This window comes from Gracilinanus agilis, chromosome 6, assembly GCF_016433145.1.
Source record: "Gracilinanus agilis isolate LMUSP501 chromosome 6, AgileGrace, whole genome shotgun sequence".
In the NCBI taxonomy this organism is placed as follows: domain Eukaryota; kingdom Metazoa; phylum Chordata; class Mammalia; order Didelphimorphia; family Didelphidae; genus Gracilinanus; species Gracilinanus agilis.
In genome coordinates, this window is record NC_058135.1 from 239,871,920 (window position 1) to 239,887,822 (window position 15,903).

At 38.1% G+C, this 15,903-nt stretch overlaps 1 protein-coding gene across 1 annotated transcript in view; it reads right to left on the reverse strand.

Annotated features, from left to right (window-relative positions):
- Window positions 1–234: 234 nt before the first annotated feature.
- GALNT18 (polypeptide N-acetylgalactosaminyltransferase 18) overlaps window positions 235–15,903 on the reverse strand; it is a 527,538-nt gene continuing 511,869 nt past the window's right edge. Inside the window, exon 10 of the mRNA XM_044681827.1 lies at window positions 235–667. Within this exon, the coding sequence (XP_044537762.1) occupies window positions 521–667 (147 nt within the window). The 3' untranslated portion in view covers window positions 235–520. The remainder of the gene's footprint in view (window positions 668–15,903) is intronic.

Here is a 15,903-nt window from a genome sequence, read left to right on the forward strand (position 1 = left end):
TTCTTTCTTTGTCATTGTATCCCCAGCAGCTATCAGCCTAGATCATGGAAGACACCCAATAAATATTTCCATACTGACTGATTGAATTTACATCTAATAGGTGCTTAATCAATGCTAGCATGAATTGCTGATGAAAGGGCCGACTCCAATTTGTCTTCATTTCTAACCCCTGGATTGGAGGAACTTTCATCCCATTCTCTTGCAGAGCACCAAATGACCAGAGGAAGCCTTTTCTTAACCAATAGCATTTTATTGTCTGTTATAAATAGTCTCCATTTGTTCCCTATGTACAGTTGTAAAATAGTTTATGACCTTATACCCTCACCCACCATTCACCATCTTTCTATAAATTCCATGAAAATTGAATAGGAAATGAGTCTCTTTTCTCAGCCCACAAGCCCAGCTTCCGCATGGAAAACCCCAAGAAAAGAATACAGTAGAGCAGGCAACACGCTTGTAACTCTTGCTACACAGTAGCAGGAGATGGGATGGAGAGGTTCCCCTCTCTTTGCAGGGTTGGTCAGGAGGACAGGCTCTGCAAGATGTTGGTGATGGACCAGTGCTGGCCAGAGCACTTCTGCAGCACGAGCTGGAATCCAAACTCATTGTCACTGTTTTCCTGCAGCTCTAGGCAACGCTTGGATCTCCGGTTCTGGATGGGCCCTTCCTGAAAAGTCAAAGCCAAGAGTTGGGTCAGGGGACAATTATTGTCCAAATGCTAGTTATGGGTATAGAAAGTAAAGTGTGAGTGTGTGTATAACAGGGGGACAGAGTAATACAAGGCAGGACAAGAGAGATCCCTTCTTTTTTATTCCCTATTTGTGCCAGGGAAATAGGAAGCTACATAATTATAACATTATCTTGACCATCACATTCAGAGGACAGATAGCTGCTGCTATGGCTGTCAACAACAATATAGTGCTTTAAGGTCCTTGTTATCTCTTTTGATCTTCACAATAATTGTCTGGGGTAGGTGATAATATCCTAAGTTTTTAGATGAGGAAACCAATGCTGAGAGATTTTAAGTTGTGAGAATTTATTTTTCATATACTGTACTATTTTATATCTTTTTATTTTTCTTTATATCTTTACATTTTTCATATATCATACTATTTTTATATTTTTACAATCTATATATATGGATTATAAAGACTCAGAATCATTCCTATATATTAGGGGAGAATTCTTGAGTCAGGTCTCAGATTTGGCTCTATTCAGTCTATAGATTTTTGCATTCTTTTTATCCCAAGGACTGTAGTCCTTTCACAGACTCTGACTAACAGGAAAAGTTCAACAATGATACTTTTTTGGTGTCCATCTGTGGGGATGGGGAGAGGTGGATAGGTTTATGGACCACTTCCTAATTAGATAGATTGCTAATTAGAGATGTTTTGGGATGTTCAGGGAAGGAGCCAAATAATGAATTCCACCCCCCAAAATGTATATAGGTATATGGATCAGGAGTGTCTTTTTGTCTCATGATGATTGAGATGTCTTGACTGGTTAAATAATAAATTATTTTAATATTAAGAAAAATCAGTCTCTAGATAATTTTAATTGCTACAAAGTCAACTGGTAGATTGTGACCATGGAAGTATCAAAGGATCTCAATTGGAAAGAACCATATCATCGAAGCTATATCTAAGAATCCTCTTTGCAAAATACATGACAAGCTGTCATCTAGTATTTGCTTGAAGACCCCAAGTTAGAGGGAAACCATCACCCACAAAGGCAGACCATTCTACTTTTAGAGAGCTCTAAATGGTAGGAAGTTTACTGTGGCATGTGGTGTAATATATTGACCTAAAGCTAATTTCTTCTAGACAGCTTTCCACTTTTCCAGCAATGCTTATCAAAAGTTATTTCCTAGGTAATTTATATTTTAGGTTTTTGGAACACTAACCTTCTTCATGTTAGATATGAAAAAATAGTCTTAGGGAGAAGTGATGTGTCTTCTTCTTCTTCTTTTTAATAACCTTTACCTTATGTTTTAGAATTGATAACAAGTATCAGTTTCAAGACAGAAGAGTAAGGTCTAGGAAAATTGGGACTAAACGATTTGCTCAGGGTCACACAGCTAGGCAGTATTTGAGGGCAGATTTGAACCCAGGACCTCCCATCTACAGACCTGGCTATCTCTCCACTGAATCACCCAGCTACCTCAAAATGATGTGTCTTAAATCTCACCACAGCCAGAATCTGAACCCAGCTCATCTGATAACTAATCCATTGTTTTCCCCCCATACCACACCCTTCTCTTATAACATATCTAGTGATTAGTAAAGATGAGGCTTAAACCCAGATCTCCTCACTCCAAGTCCAATGCTCTCCTTGACTTCTCTAGTAGAGTGGTTACTCCCTGAGCATCCTCTGAGGTGTGAGTGGAGAGAGTCACTTCTGAAGTAGCTCCTTGGGGAAGTTGCAGAAACAGTTCTCTGGCTTTGAGCAACAGGAGGGATTCAGTGGGTACTTGAGTCAATTTTAGAGAGTGGCTGCCAAAAATTCAAGCCATTTGCAAGCATTAACTGATGTAGGGATCCAGGTAGATTTCAAGACCAATATTTTTCAATTGTATGAATTTTTTGATTCAATGGAATCAGTGGAAATTGAGAAATTGAATGTGATCTGAATTAAGAGAGGCACTAAATATAGGAAATAAGGAGGGTTACAGCCTCAATCTAATATGTCCTGGTCAGACCATATCTATCCAGTTCTGGGCTGGATATTGATGTTCAAGAACATCCAGAGAATGAAGAAGATGGTGAAAGGCCTTTCAAAGGTCAGCCCATGGAATTAGCAATAGTTAGTTTCCTCTATAAAATGGGAACTCTGTATTTCATGGCACTATTGTAAAGGATTACACTAGAAAATGGACAGAAAAATAGTGTTAGTATAAATTGTTAATGAGATATGAGTTGTCTCTATACATCACAAGCCTACTGTGATTTTGGATATTGGGAGAGGTGGGATATGGAAGACCTCTTGTGATGTCTTCCTGAAGTGGTGGATAAGGAACAGAAAAAGTGAGTTTAGATTAACTTTTGCTGGAATTTAGTCCAAAGAAATCTTCTCAGACCCAATCAATGGTTCCTTTTCTCTAGCTTGATCTCCACCCAACTTAATCCATCCCCTTGACCTTTGGGGTCTTTGAAACTAGGCTGACTTTGATTCTGTCCTTCATCAAGAGCTTTGGCAGTAGGCAAGGTTGAATGGGGCTATTGAGTCATCTCCTAGTTCTTCAGAGTGCCTATGAATTTCTCTGAGCCACAGAATCTTTCTTGGCAGAGTGTGACAGTGACAGAGAGGGCCCATTCTTAAAAAAGAGAAACTTTAATAATGGCTCTTCTGTGTCTTAGGATATGAGAGGCCACTCTCAATAAAAGAACCATCAGTCAAGGGTCCTCTCTGGTCCCTGGCCCCATTAGAGCCTTACCTCACTCCTCAAAATTCAGTCGAAATATTAGTGAATTTCGAGTTCTCTGCATATCCTCCCTAAGACCTCACTGGGACTTCAAGACATCCAAAGGTTGTTGCTCTAGATGGGTGAAGCTTTGGGAGATTCACCTACTCTAGTTTAAGTACAGAGTCCTATTTCCAGTTTCATGGAATCTAGGCATCCCTTCTGCAACTTATCTGGAAAATAGCCATCCATTCAGCTTCTTCTCTTTGAAGATTTGTAGAAACAGGGGACTCACTACCTTTAGAGGCAGATTATTCAATTTTGGGATATCTCTAATTATAATAAAATGTTTACTTATATTGAGTTCAAATATTTATCTCATTAGATCCAGAAAAAGCCTTTGACAAAATACAACACCCATTCCTATTGAAAACACTAGAAAATATAGGAATAAAAGGACCTTTTCTCAAAATAATAAACTGTATTTAAAACCATCGGCAAGTATCATCGACAGTGGGGATAAGTTCGATGCCTTTCTAATAAGATCAGGAGTGAAGCAGGGATGTCCATTATCACCACTACTATTTAATATTATACCAGAAATGCTAGCAGGAGCAGTAATGGGCAAATTACAGCTGGCAGGCCAGATGCGGACTCTGAAATGTTCTATCTGGCTGAGGGACATTATTCCTAATCTGACAAATACAATGAGTAGGATACAATACAATGAAACTTCAAAAGAGTTGCCTTAGAAACACACTGACAGATGAGCATTTTCCTTTCCTTTGGCCTTCTCTTTAAAAAGTTTGCCCATCACTAGCCTAGAGAATCCAAAAAAATCAACTAAAAATCTAGTAGAAATAATCAATTACTTTAGCAAAGTTGCAGGGTACAAAATAAACCCACATAAATCATCAGCATTCCGATATGTTTACAACAAAACTAGCAGCAAGAGTTAGAAAGAAAGACTATTTAAAATCACTCTAGACAACGTAAAATACCTGGGAATCTGTTTGCAAAGACAAATTCAGGAATTATATGAACATAATTACAAAACATTCTTCACACAAAAAACTAGATCTAAATAATTGGAAAAACATCAATTATTCATTGGTAGGACAAGTTAATATAGCCACAATGACAGTTCTACCTTAATTAATTTGCTTATTCAGTGATATACCTATCAAACTACCAAAAAACTTATTTTTATAGAATTAGAAAAATATTATTTCAAAGTTCATTTGGAAGAACAAAAAGATCAAGAATATCAAGGAACTAATGAAAAAAATGTGATGAAGGCCTAGTTTACCAGATCTCAAATTATACCATAGAGCAGTGATCATCAAAACAATATGATATTGCCTTAGAGATAGAAGGGCAGATCAATGGAATAGACTTGGAGTAAATGACAGCAGTAAGATAGTGTTCAATAAACCCAAAGATCCCAGATTTTGGGACAAGAAACCAAATATATGACAAAAACTGATGGGAAAATTAGAAAACCGTATGGGAGAAATTAGGTTTAGTCCAATATCTTACACCCTATATCAAGATTAATTCAGAATGGGTAAATGAGACTTAAATATAAAGAGGGAAATCATAAACAAATTAGGTGAACATAGAATAGCATACCTGTCACATCTATGGGAAAGGAAGGAATTTAAGACTAATCAGGAGATAGAATTATTTTGATTATATTAAATTAAAAAGTTTCTGTACAAACAAAGCCAACACAACCAAAATTATGAGGGAAGCAACAAAATGGGAAAAAAAAACTTTTGTAAAGGTCTAATCTCTCAAATTTATAAGGAACTAATTCAACTGTACAAAAAATCAAGCCATTCCCCATTTGACAAATGGTCAAGGGATGTGAATAGGCAGTTTTCAGATAAAAAAATCAAAACTATCAATAAGCACATGAAAGAGTATTCTAAATCTCTCATAATTAGAGAAATGCAAATGAAAACAATGCCAAGGTTCCATCTCATACCTAGCAGTTTGGCCAATATGAAAGTAAAGAAAAATAATAAATGTTGGCGGGGTTATGGCAAAATTGGGACCCTAATGCATTGCTGGTAGAATTGTGAATTAATCCAGCCATTCTGGAAGACAATTTGGAATTATCTACAAAGGGCTTTAAAAGAATGCATACCCTTTGATTCAGCAATACTGCTACTAGGCTTGTACCCCAAAAGATAATAAGGAAAAATACCTATACAAAAATATTCATAGCTGTTCTCTGTCATGGCAAAAAATTGGAATAATGAATTGTTGTTCTTCAATTGTGGATTGGCTGAACAAATTGTGGTATATGGTGGAGATGGAATACTATTGTGCTGTAAGGAATGATGATCTGGAGGATTTCTATATGAACTAGGAGAACCTCAAAGAACTGATGCAGAGTGAAAGGGGCAGAACCATGAGAACATTGTACACAGAAAGTAAAACATTGTGAAACAATTCAATGTAATGGACTTTGCTACTAGTAGCAATGCAATAAGTCAGGTCGTTCCTGAAGCAATTATGGGAAAGAATGCTAACCACATTGAGAGAAAGAACTATGGGAGTAGAAATGCAAAAGAAGAACATATGACATCCCTTATCACATGTATATATGGGTATGTGATTTGGAGTTTAGGCTTTAAAAGATTGCTCTATAGCAATAATGAATAATATGGACATAGGTATCAAGTGATAACATTTGTACAAACCGGTGGAATTGTTTGTCAGCTCTGGGGTGGGGGAGAGAAGAGGAGAGGGAAAGAAAATGAATCATGTGAACTTGGAAAAATATTTAAAAATAATAAAAAAAGAAACCTAATCCTGCTACTCTCTACCTGTGTGTGACAGTAGGTAGCTATTTAAATTCTCTGAGCCTGTTTCCTTCAGTAATAATAATGACTGACGTTCTTGGAAAGAACTTTCCATTTTCCATGATCTTAATTGATCCTCTTGGCTAATTAATGGATCAATTCTTCAGTTATTATTATCTCTCATTCATATTGTTCATAGTTTCAAAGTGTTAAAGGTAGGATTTGAATCCAGGTTTTCCCTTTCCACAAGTCTAGTCCTCTATCCATTACACCATGTTGCCTCTCAACAGAGTGAGAAGGTTGGACTAGATGATCTCTAAGACCTATTTAAAACTGTATCTTCCATGGATTATTCCTTATATTGCATGGTTTCCAGATCCTTCACCAAGATTGTTGCCTTCCTCTCATTGGTCTGTAGCTAATGGTGTCCATAGTAGAATACAGTATTCTGGATTTGGAATGATTAGGGCAGAGAACATTGCCTTCCTCATTCTGGACACTAGTTTTCTGTTCATTGACTCTGATATCTCTTTAGTTTTTTTGCTACTACATTTAAAAAAATAAGTATTTATTATGCATCTATTATATGCCCTGCACTGGTCTAAGTGAATTACACATATTGTAAACCTTAGAGGAAGGTATTATTATTATCTCTATTTTACAACGGAAACTGAAGCAGATAGAGGTGAGGGGTCACACAGGTAGTACATGACTGAGTTTGAACTCAGGTCTTCCTGGCACCAGTGCTTTATCCACTGAGCCACTTAGCTGCTTAGACTGTTATAATATTGACTCATTAATATTTCAGTTTTGTAGCCTACTCTGTGATTGTGCAATTAATTTTTCAGAATATCATTGAAGGACTTCTACATATATTTATATTCAATGTATTAAAATCTTATTAGATTTATTCCATTATTGTAGCCTTTGGGGACCTTCGTAGACCCTGATTATATCATTTATTATGTTAATAATCTCTCTCAGATGGATCACCTGAAACTTTTGATAAGAATGCCGACCCCACCATTGTCTAAATCATAGAAGAAAATGTTGAACAGCACAAGGTCAAGGACAGATTCTTGGAACTCTCCACCAGAGACCTCTCTCAAGGTTGCCTTCAATTCAATAGCTGCCATCCTTTGGGTTTACTTATTCAATCAGTTTTGAATCAGTCTAAATTGTACAATCTACTTAGCTCATGCTTTTTCCATCTGGCCCACAAAGAGACCATGAAAACCTCCGCCAAATGTATTACTGAAATCTAGGTATATCATGTCTACATTTCCCTGAACTAGCCAGCCAGTAAGTGACTCTCTCCAAAAAAATTAAATGGAAGATGAGATTTGTTAGCTTTGACTTGTCTTTGACAGATCTATGTTAGACTTTAGGATTTACATTTCTTTTCTAATTACTCAGGGAATTATAGAGCTAGAAGCAAAAGACACCTTACTAATCATCTAACCTACTTCCTCCCTTCATTTTTTCCATATTATTCATTTTTGTAATAATCTTTTAAAAATTAAAACCCCACATCCAATAACCATATGAACCATCAAAAAATCAAATGTTTTCCTGCTGAGTTTCTATTCCAACAGTTCTTTCTCTCCAGGTGGATAGCATTCCTTCTCATGAGTCCCTCAGGATTGTCCTGGGTCAGTCACTGCATTGCTTTCAGTGGCAAAGTCGATTACATATGATTATCCCACAATGTGTCAGTCTCTGTGTACAATGTTCTGGTTCTGCTCATTTCACTCCCATATCAGTTTGTGGAGGTCTTTCCAGTTCTTATAGAAATCAAGCAGTTTATCATTCCTTATAGCACAGTAGTATTCCATCACCATCAGATACCACAATTTGTTCAGCCATTTCCCAATTGAGGGACAACCCTTCATTTTCCAATTTTTTGCCACCACAAAGAGCTTGGCTATGAATATTTTTGTACAAGTCTTTTTTTCCTTATTACCTCTTTGAGGTAGAAACCCAGTATTGGTATGGCTGGATCAAAGGGCAGGTAGTCTTTTATAGCCCTTTGGGCATAGTTCCAAATTGCCTTCCAGAATAGTTGGATCAATTCACAACTCTACCAGCAGTGCATTAATGTCCCAATTTTGCCACGTTCCCTCCAACATTTACTATTTTCTTTTACTTTCATATTGGCCAATCTGCTAGGTGTGAGGTGGCACCTCAGAGTTGTTTTAAATTGCATTTCTCTAATTAGAAGAGATTTAAAACACTTTTTCCTGTGATTATTGATAGTTTTGATTTCTTCACCTAAAATCTCCCTATTCATGTCCCTTGACCATTTGTCAATTGCCTCCTCTTACTTTATAGAGGAGAAAACTGGGTCCCAGTTAGATGAATGGTTTGTCTATGGCAGATACAGCATCTGGACCTAGGTCTTCTGTCTACAAATTGAGTACCTTTTCTAAATGATCATGATGCCCAAGTGACACCCCATTACATGGGTCAGCAGTGGGTTAAAGCAGGTTCATTATGGGATGGATATTGGATTGGGGCTCAGGCTTCTATCAATTGTTTCTTGCTCTTCTCCATATTAAAAAAAACCCAAACGACCCTTATCTTCTGTCTTAGAATTGATACCAAATATTGGTTCCAAGGCAGAAGAGTGGTAAAGGATAGGTAGTTAGGTTAAGTGACTTGTCCAGAGTCACACAGCTAGGAAGTGTCTGAGGCCAGATTTGAACCTCCCGTCTTAAGGTCTGGCTCTCTATTCACTGAGCCATTAGTTGTCCCTCTTCTCCATCTTAATTCAATTCATTTCAACATTAATGTATTAAGTGCTATTATGTACCAGGATTGTTATAGGCAATGGATACAAAAAGAAAACAGAATATTCCTGACATTCAAGAAGTTTACTGTCTACTATAGAGAGAGCAATGCAGGCAGGCAGATAAGATATGGTTTATCTTGGATGTGGAATAATCATGGTGGTATATGAAAGGGAGTAATATGAAATTTATCTGATCTCTACTGGCCCTACAGTTTATCATCTTCAGAAGTTTTCAACTTGGGTCATAGAGCAATGGGGCTAGGGCTAGAGCTCAGATTTCCTGACTCACAGTCAATCATTCTTTCCACCATAACAAACTGTTAACTCTAACAGTGAGAGAGTCTGCCAGATTCAATCCTGACCTATATGGCTCATGAGTATTTCTTGGGTGCCTCTGGTGACCCCTCAAGAGCATGGCGCCATGCTGGTAATGTTGTAGTCATGATTATTCCAACTGGGTCATCCCCAATGGCTTCTAACACAGCATGGTGCTATGGTGGGGTTACTTAGTCAACCTTAAAAGGCTTAAATGGGACACTTCGAGATTCTAATGGCTGGGTGATCTTCTTTGATAATATGGCATGACCCCAAAGCCTGAGTGCAGTTTTAAGCTATTAAAACAAAACTTCTCTAACATGAAGATTTTGGGGAGCGATAATATTTGTGAAGTAACTAGCACAGTGTCTGGAAACATAGTAGGTACTTAATAAATGATTATTCCTTTTATACCCCTACTATGTGTATGGGAACACTCCTTTTTGGTTTAAGTTAAACATTAAGAAATGTTTTTAGAGATGTTTTAGAATTTTCACAGGATCATAGATTTGGATCTAGAAGGGATGTTAAATGTCATTGACTTTAACACCTTCATTGTATCAATAAAGGAAATGGAAGCCTAGAAATATGAAGTGATTTGTTTAAGTTTGCTCGAGTAGTAAGGGACTCTAGCTCAAATTCTTTACCTGTAAATTCAAGTTTCTTTCCATTACATCATGGCTGTTATTTAGTCAGGTTCAACTCTCTGTGACTCAGTGGACCACTCTATCCATGGAGTTTTCTTGGCAAAGACACTAGTGCTTTGCCATTTCCTACTCCAGTAGATCGAGGCAAACAGAGATTACATGGATTAATATTTTTAGGTCCTTATACAAGTATTGATTCCAAGGCAGATGAGCAGTAAGGACTAGGCAATGGAGGTTAAGTGACTTACCCAGGATCACACAGCTAGGAAGTATCTGGGGCTAGATTTGAACCCAAACCTCCTGACTGCAGACCTGGCTGTCTATCTACTGAGCCACCTGGCTGCCCCTAGACTACCAGAGGATAAGTGACTTGCCCAGGTTTATACTGCTAATAAGAGTCTGAGACTGGATTTGAATTCAAGTCTTCTCTACTCTAGGCACAGTGCTCCATTTGCTGAGCCAGCTAGCTGCCTCAGTTTGCTTTTCCACTGCAATCTGCTGCTATCTCCAGTATTGCTAAGAATCAAAGACTAGATTGCCAGCCTATATTTAGAATAGCTTACCTCCTTCCTCTTTTTGAAAATCAGGACTGTACTTGCCCATTTCCAGTTCTATGAAAACTCTTTATTTTTCATGATTTTTTTTTCAAAAACTGCTGACAGAAGCTCAAAAATCTCATCTGCACATTCTTTCTGTGTCTTGGAATGTAGTTAATCTGGGCTTGGTGATTTCAATTCTTTGAGGGAGACGGGAAAGAAACAAACATTTATTTGGAGCTCACTACGTGCCAGGCACTGTGCTAGGTGCTTAAAAATATTTTTCTCGTTTGATCATCAAAATAACACTAGAAGGTAGGTACAATCATTATGCCCATTATATGGTTGAGTGAACTGAGGCAAATTGGCTTGTCCAGAGTCATACAAGATAGGAAGTGGTTTAGAGAAGATTAAAAAAAAAAACAACCCTTACTTTCTATTTTAGAATCAATCCTAAGTATCAGTTCCATGGCAGATCAGTAAGAGCTAGGCAATTGGTGTTCAGTGACTTGCCCAGGGTCACACAGCTAGGAAGGTTCTGAGGCCAAATTTGAACCCAGAACCTATTATCTCTAGGACTGGTTCTGTATCCACTGAGTCACCTAGCTGCCTCCTAAGATGAGGTTTTAACAAAGATCTTCCTGACTACAGAATTAACATTTTATCCATTGTGGGATAAATACCAACATCTACCAACTCTTTATTCTTTTTAGATTTCAACACCCTTGTCAAACATCTTTGTTCTATCCTTTCTATATTTTCTCCTTTGGTAGGGAAAAAAACAAACAAACCTCAAAAATGAAATAATAGTTTGCAGTATCATATATTTAGAGCTTAAACCAACTGGTCCAGATAGCTGGACCAATCCTCCTCATTTTACAGATAAGGAAACTGAGGCCTAGAGAGGTTAGGTAGTTTCTTCAAGGTCACAGTGATAATAAACAGAGGGAGGATTTGAATCCAAATCTTATGCTCTTTGCACTGCACAAAACTCTGTTTTCTCTCTGATGTCATCTTCCCCAAGCATCAGCCTACTTCCTTCTTTGATCTTTCTTTTGTCCTTTACTTAATAGAAAACATCTTTGTTGATGTCTTAGCATTCATTGGCAGTCTCAGTTTAGACTCAGCAGAGCATGCCTCTCTTTTGTATTCACCCTAAGCCCTTGCTTCCATCTTCTGTACATGTCTTTTAAAAATCAGAACTCGTCGATGAATTAGCTCAGTATCCACACCGGTTCCCCCAGACAGTTTCTTCTCCTTCTCCCTTTTTTAAATTCCTCATCAGAACCATTTGTGTTTGTGGTTTTGTCAGAATTTTGTTCTTGAGCTCATCCCATTCCTCTTGGGCTAACTTCCCCCCAGGATCTCGGGCTGTACGTGCTTATTAATCGTTCCTCTGACCTCTTCAAACTCAGATCTTACTGACTATGATGTGCCAGGCAAGCTGAGCCCAGCTCCCTATCTGGGAGCTTAGCAAAGGATTGTTTAGGATGTTACAAGAGAATTCTGGCAGCTAGTCTTGAGAACAGTGTGTTTGATGGAGAGCAAAACACCTGGGGATCTAGTTCTTTTCCTGCCACCAATAACCGTATGACCTTGGAAAATGACTTTCCTTCTCTGAGTCTCAGTTTCCATTTCTGTCACTTGGGGGAAATGGAATAGAGGTTCTCTGTGATGGCTGTGCCTATCCACATTCAGGAAAGAACTGGGTCCCCTGAGGGCTTTCCCTGGTACCCCATTCCCACATCTGCTTCTTTCAGACGACCATCCAACCCCACGGCGCCTAGGCATTGGAGTTTTCAGTGCACAGATTTTTCTCCCTCAGGAGAGCACAGTTGTTTAGCTTATCAGCCCAGCCATCTAAATTATTTGTGCAATACTTACAACTCCAGGATCTGGAAACCCACAATACTTTTAATTAAAGTATTTAAATAAGGGCAATTAAACCTGGCAGGAGAAAGGCAGTAGCACACAGAGAGCTTAATTGGAATGGAAACTAAATTAAATATGGAAACAGCATTAAAAAAATTCAAAAATGGAATGTATGGAATTAAGAAGTCTAATAACACTCCCCAAAGCCCATCTCTCATTTCCAGCATGGTTTTCACCTCTATCTAAGTTCAGTTTCCCCATTGTCTTAGAGGGTCTTAAAAGACCCTCTTCTGTCAGAGGGCTTGGGTTCAAGATGGTCTTATCAGAAGAATTCTAGGTGACATCATGTTGCAGTCAAAGAACAATGGACTGGGTGGCAGAGGCCTGGGTTTGAGTTCTGGCGCTGTCATTATCATGTTGTATGACCTTGGGAGAGTCAGTTTATTTTAAGATCTCAGTTTTTTCAACTGTAAAATGGGAAATCATTATATCTGTTCTACTTTGTCTAGGAAGTAGCATTGTTCTTATCATAGTGTCTCTGCATTCTTCTTGGGAATGCTTTCCTGTAGATTAGGGGTTCATCACCCAAAGTCTATGAACTTGTTTTTAAAAAATATTAAAAAAATTTTTTAATAGCAATTACAACATAAACAATTTCTTTTGTGATTCTATGTATCTTGTTTTATGAACTTAAAAAACATTCTGAGAAGGGATCCTTAGGTTTCATCAAGCCTGCCAAAAGGGTCTATAACATAAAATTGACTAAGAATGCTTATTCTAGACTCTAATCTCAACTCTGGCATGTGGATCCCATTCAGTTTCAATTCCAGAACAGGATCCTTGATTGTCCCGGATATTCCTGCCACTTACAGACCTGATGCCTCCATCAAAACATGTTCATCATCAATAGACTTTGTCTTTAGGACCCATATCTGTTGTGCCATGCTGTATCCTTTCTCTAGCAGCAGCCAGATGGCACGGTGGATAGAATCTGGGGCTCTGAGTTAGGAAAATTTAAGTTCAGTTCTTGCCTCCAACATTAACTAGCAGTGTGACCTTGGGAAAATCACATCATCTCTCAGTGCTCCAGTTTCCACATCTGTAAAATGAGGATAATAATCGCATCTATATCTAGATCTATTGTATAGATCAAATGAGTTCATATGTATATATATATATATGTACACACCTATACATACATGTATATTACTCTTCAAATTGTAAAGTGTCACATGAATGATATCTATTTATATATCATATAATATTTATTTTATATATTACTATATAATTATTAATTATTATACACCCATGCATATGCACACATAATTAATATCAATCAATACTATTTAATATTATTATTTAATAACATCATAATATATTATAATACAAATTTAATATTAATACCAATTAATATTATATTATAATTATATAATAATATTAATGTATGTATTTATTAGTATATATAGTATATATATATATGATATACTAGCATCAGAATATAAGTGGTTTGAGGGCAAGGGGTAATTTTAAAATTTATATTCCCGGCACCTAGCACATTTTCGTTGGTACATTATTATTTTTTTTCATCAGACCTTTGATTTGATTACTATAAGGGATTCTTAGTAAGAAAATATCTTCTAGCCACGCAGATGGATAACTGATGGTAAGTTTATAGTCTTAGAGTATTTTCTGGACCACTGAGACATAAAATATCTTGCCCAGAGTCACACAACCAGTGTTTGAACCCATGCCTACCTGACTCTAAGGTTGGTTCTTTATCCTCTTCTTGTTATGGCACATAATAGGTGTATACTAAATTCTTTTGAATGACTAACTGACCCTAGAACTCCCAGTGGTTACAACAGACCTTTTCCTATGTCTTCAGGCTACTCTTCTTCACTTTTTCATTGGCTTGGACTAGGACAGGTAGCTGGACTCCCTCTGTGTAGAGGAATCCCAGGAGCAGTTGGGAAGAAGGATGCAAGTGAAGATTCGGAGTTAGCACCGCCTGGAAATCATTCCCCCGGGGAGATCATCCAGATGAGCTGATCCATGGCAGCTGCCTAGTCAGCCTGAACCTTGAAACCTCTTTCAGCCAGGAGATGAGGTCAGTGAGAGGGCTTGCAATCCAAGTCCAAGTAGAGAAAAGGAAGACTGGGAAAAGGGGGACTTGCTAGGATCATAGCTCAAGGGCTGTAATGACTTTAGAGGTCATCTAGTTCAAACCTCTTGTGCTAAAGATGAGGAAACGGTGGCTCAGGGAGGTTCAATATGTTGGCCAAGGTCACACAGGTGGGAAATTAAACGGCAAGGTCACGACTCAAGTGCAGGGAGGGGCTCCACATTTAGACTTTCTCTATGGTTGGCCAGCCATGGCTGGTAAGAGAAATTTAACCAGCTCCATTGGTAGTTAAATCCCCCCTCTGAAAAGGAATAAGCAGAATGCCTGTTCTTAAGTAGTGAGGGAGTTCCCAGACTCAGGAAACATTTGGGTTCGAGGGGACCTTGGAGATCATCTAGTTTAGTGGTTCCCAAACTTTTTTGGCCTACTGCCCCCTTTCCAGAAAAAAAAATATTACTTAGCACCCCCTGGAAATTATGAAACTATTTATTGAACTCAGAATAGAATGTAATACAAAAAAAGTGTGACTACTGCCACCCCCCTGGATCGCTGCAGCATCCACCAGGGGGCAATGGCGCCCACTTTGGGAATCATTGATGGTTCTTCCTCATTAGGTTAATGGAGAAATTTGGTCTTTTGGAGAGGAAAAAGCATGCCTGGTCAGATGGTGCTTTCACCAAATGAGAAGAACTAGAAAGCAAGTGGCAGATCTTAAAGCACCATGTAAGGATAAGGATCAGGACAGTGGTGATGATAATGATGATGATGAATGGTGGCAATGGTGGTAATGATTATGAGTATAGACTAATCAAGAATGATGACTGGGGCAGCTAGGTGACTCAGTGGATAGAAAGCCAGTCCTAAAGACAATAGGTCCTGGGTTCGAATCCAGTCTCAGACACTTCTTAGCTGTGTGACCCTGGGCAAGTCACTTAACCCCCATTGCCCAGCCCTTACCATTCTTCTGCCTTGGAGCCAATACATAGCATTGATTCTAAGATGGAAGGTGAGGGTTTTAAAAAAAGAATAATGATCTGAGATTTGGAGTTTTTACTCTTCTTGCGGTGAGGAGCTCACTGCAGTAGACTGCAGTAGACTGTAGTGTGTTAGGTAGGAGGGAAGGTGACCATCCTTGAAATAAAAATAAAAAAGGAGCTCAACTATATCCAAATGGAAGTCCAATGGCCCACTACCCATATGCTGTATCAATAATATCTTGTATTAGAACTTTATTTTTATTTTTTTAAAAACCTTTACCTTCCACCTTAGAATCAATACTGTGTATTGGTTCTAAGGCAGAAGAGTGATAAGGGCTAAAGTCCAGTGATGGGCAAACTTTTTAAAGAGGGGGCCAAAGGAAAGGAAATGCTCATCTGTCAGTCTGTTTCTAAGGCAACTCTTTCAAAG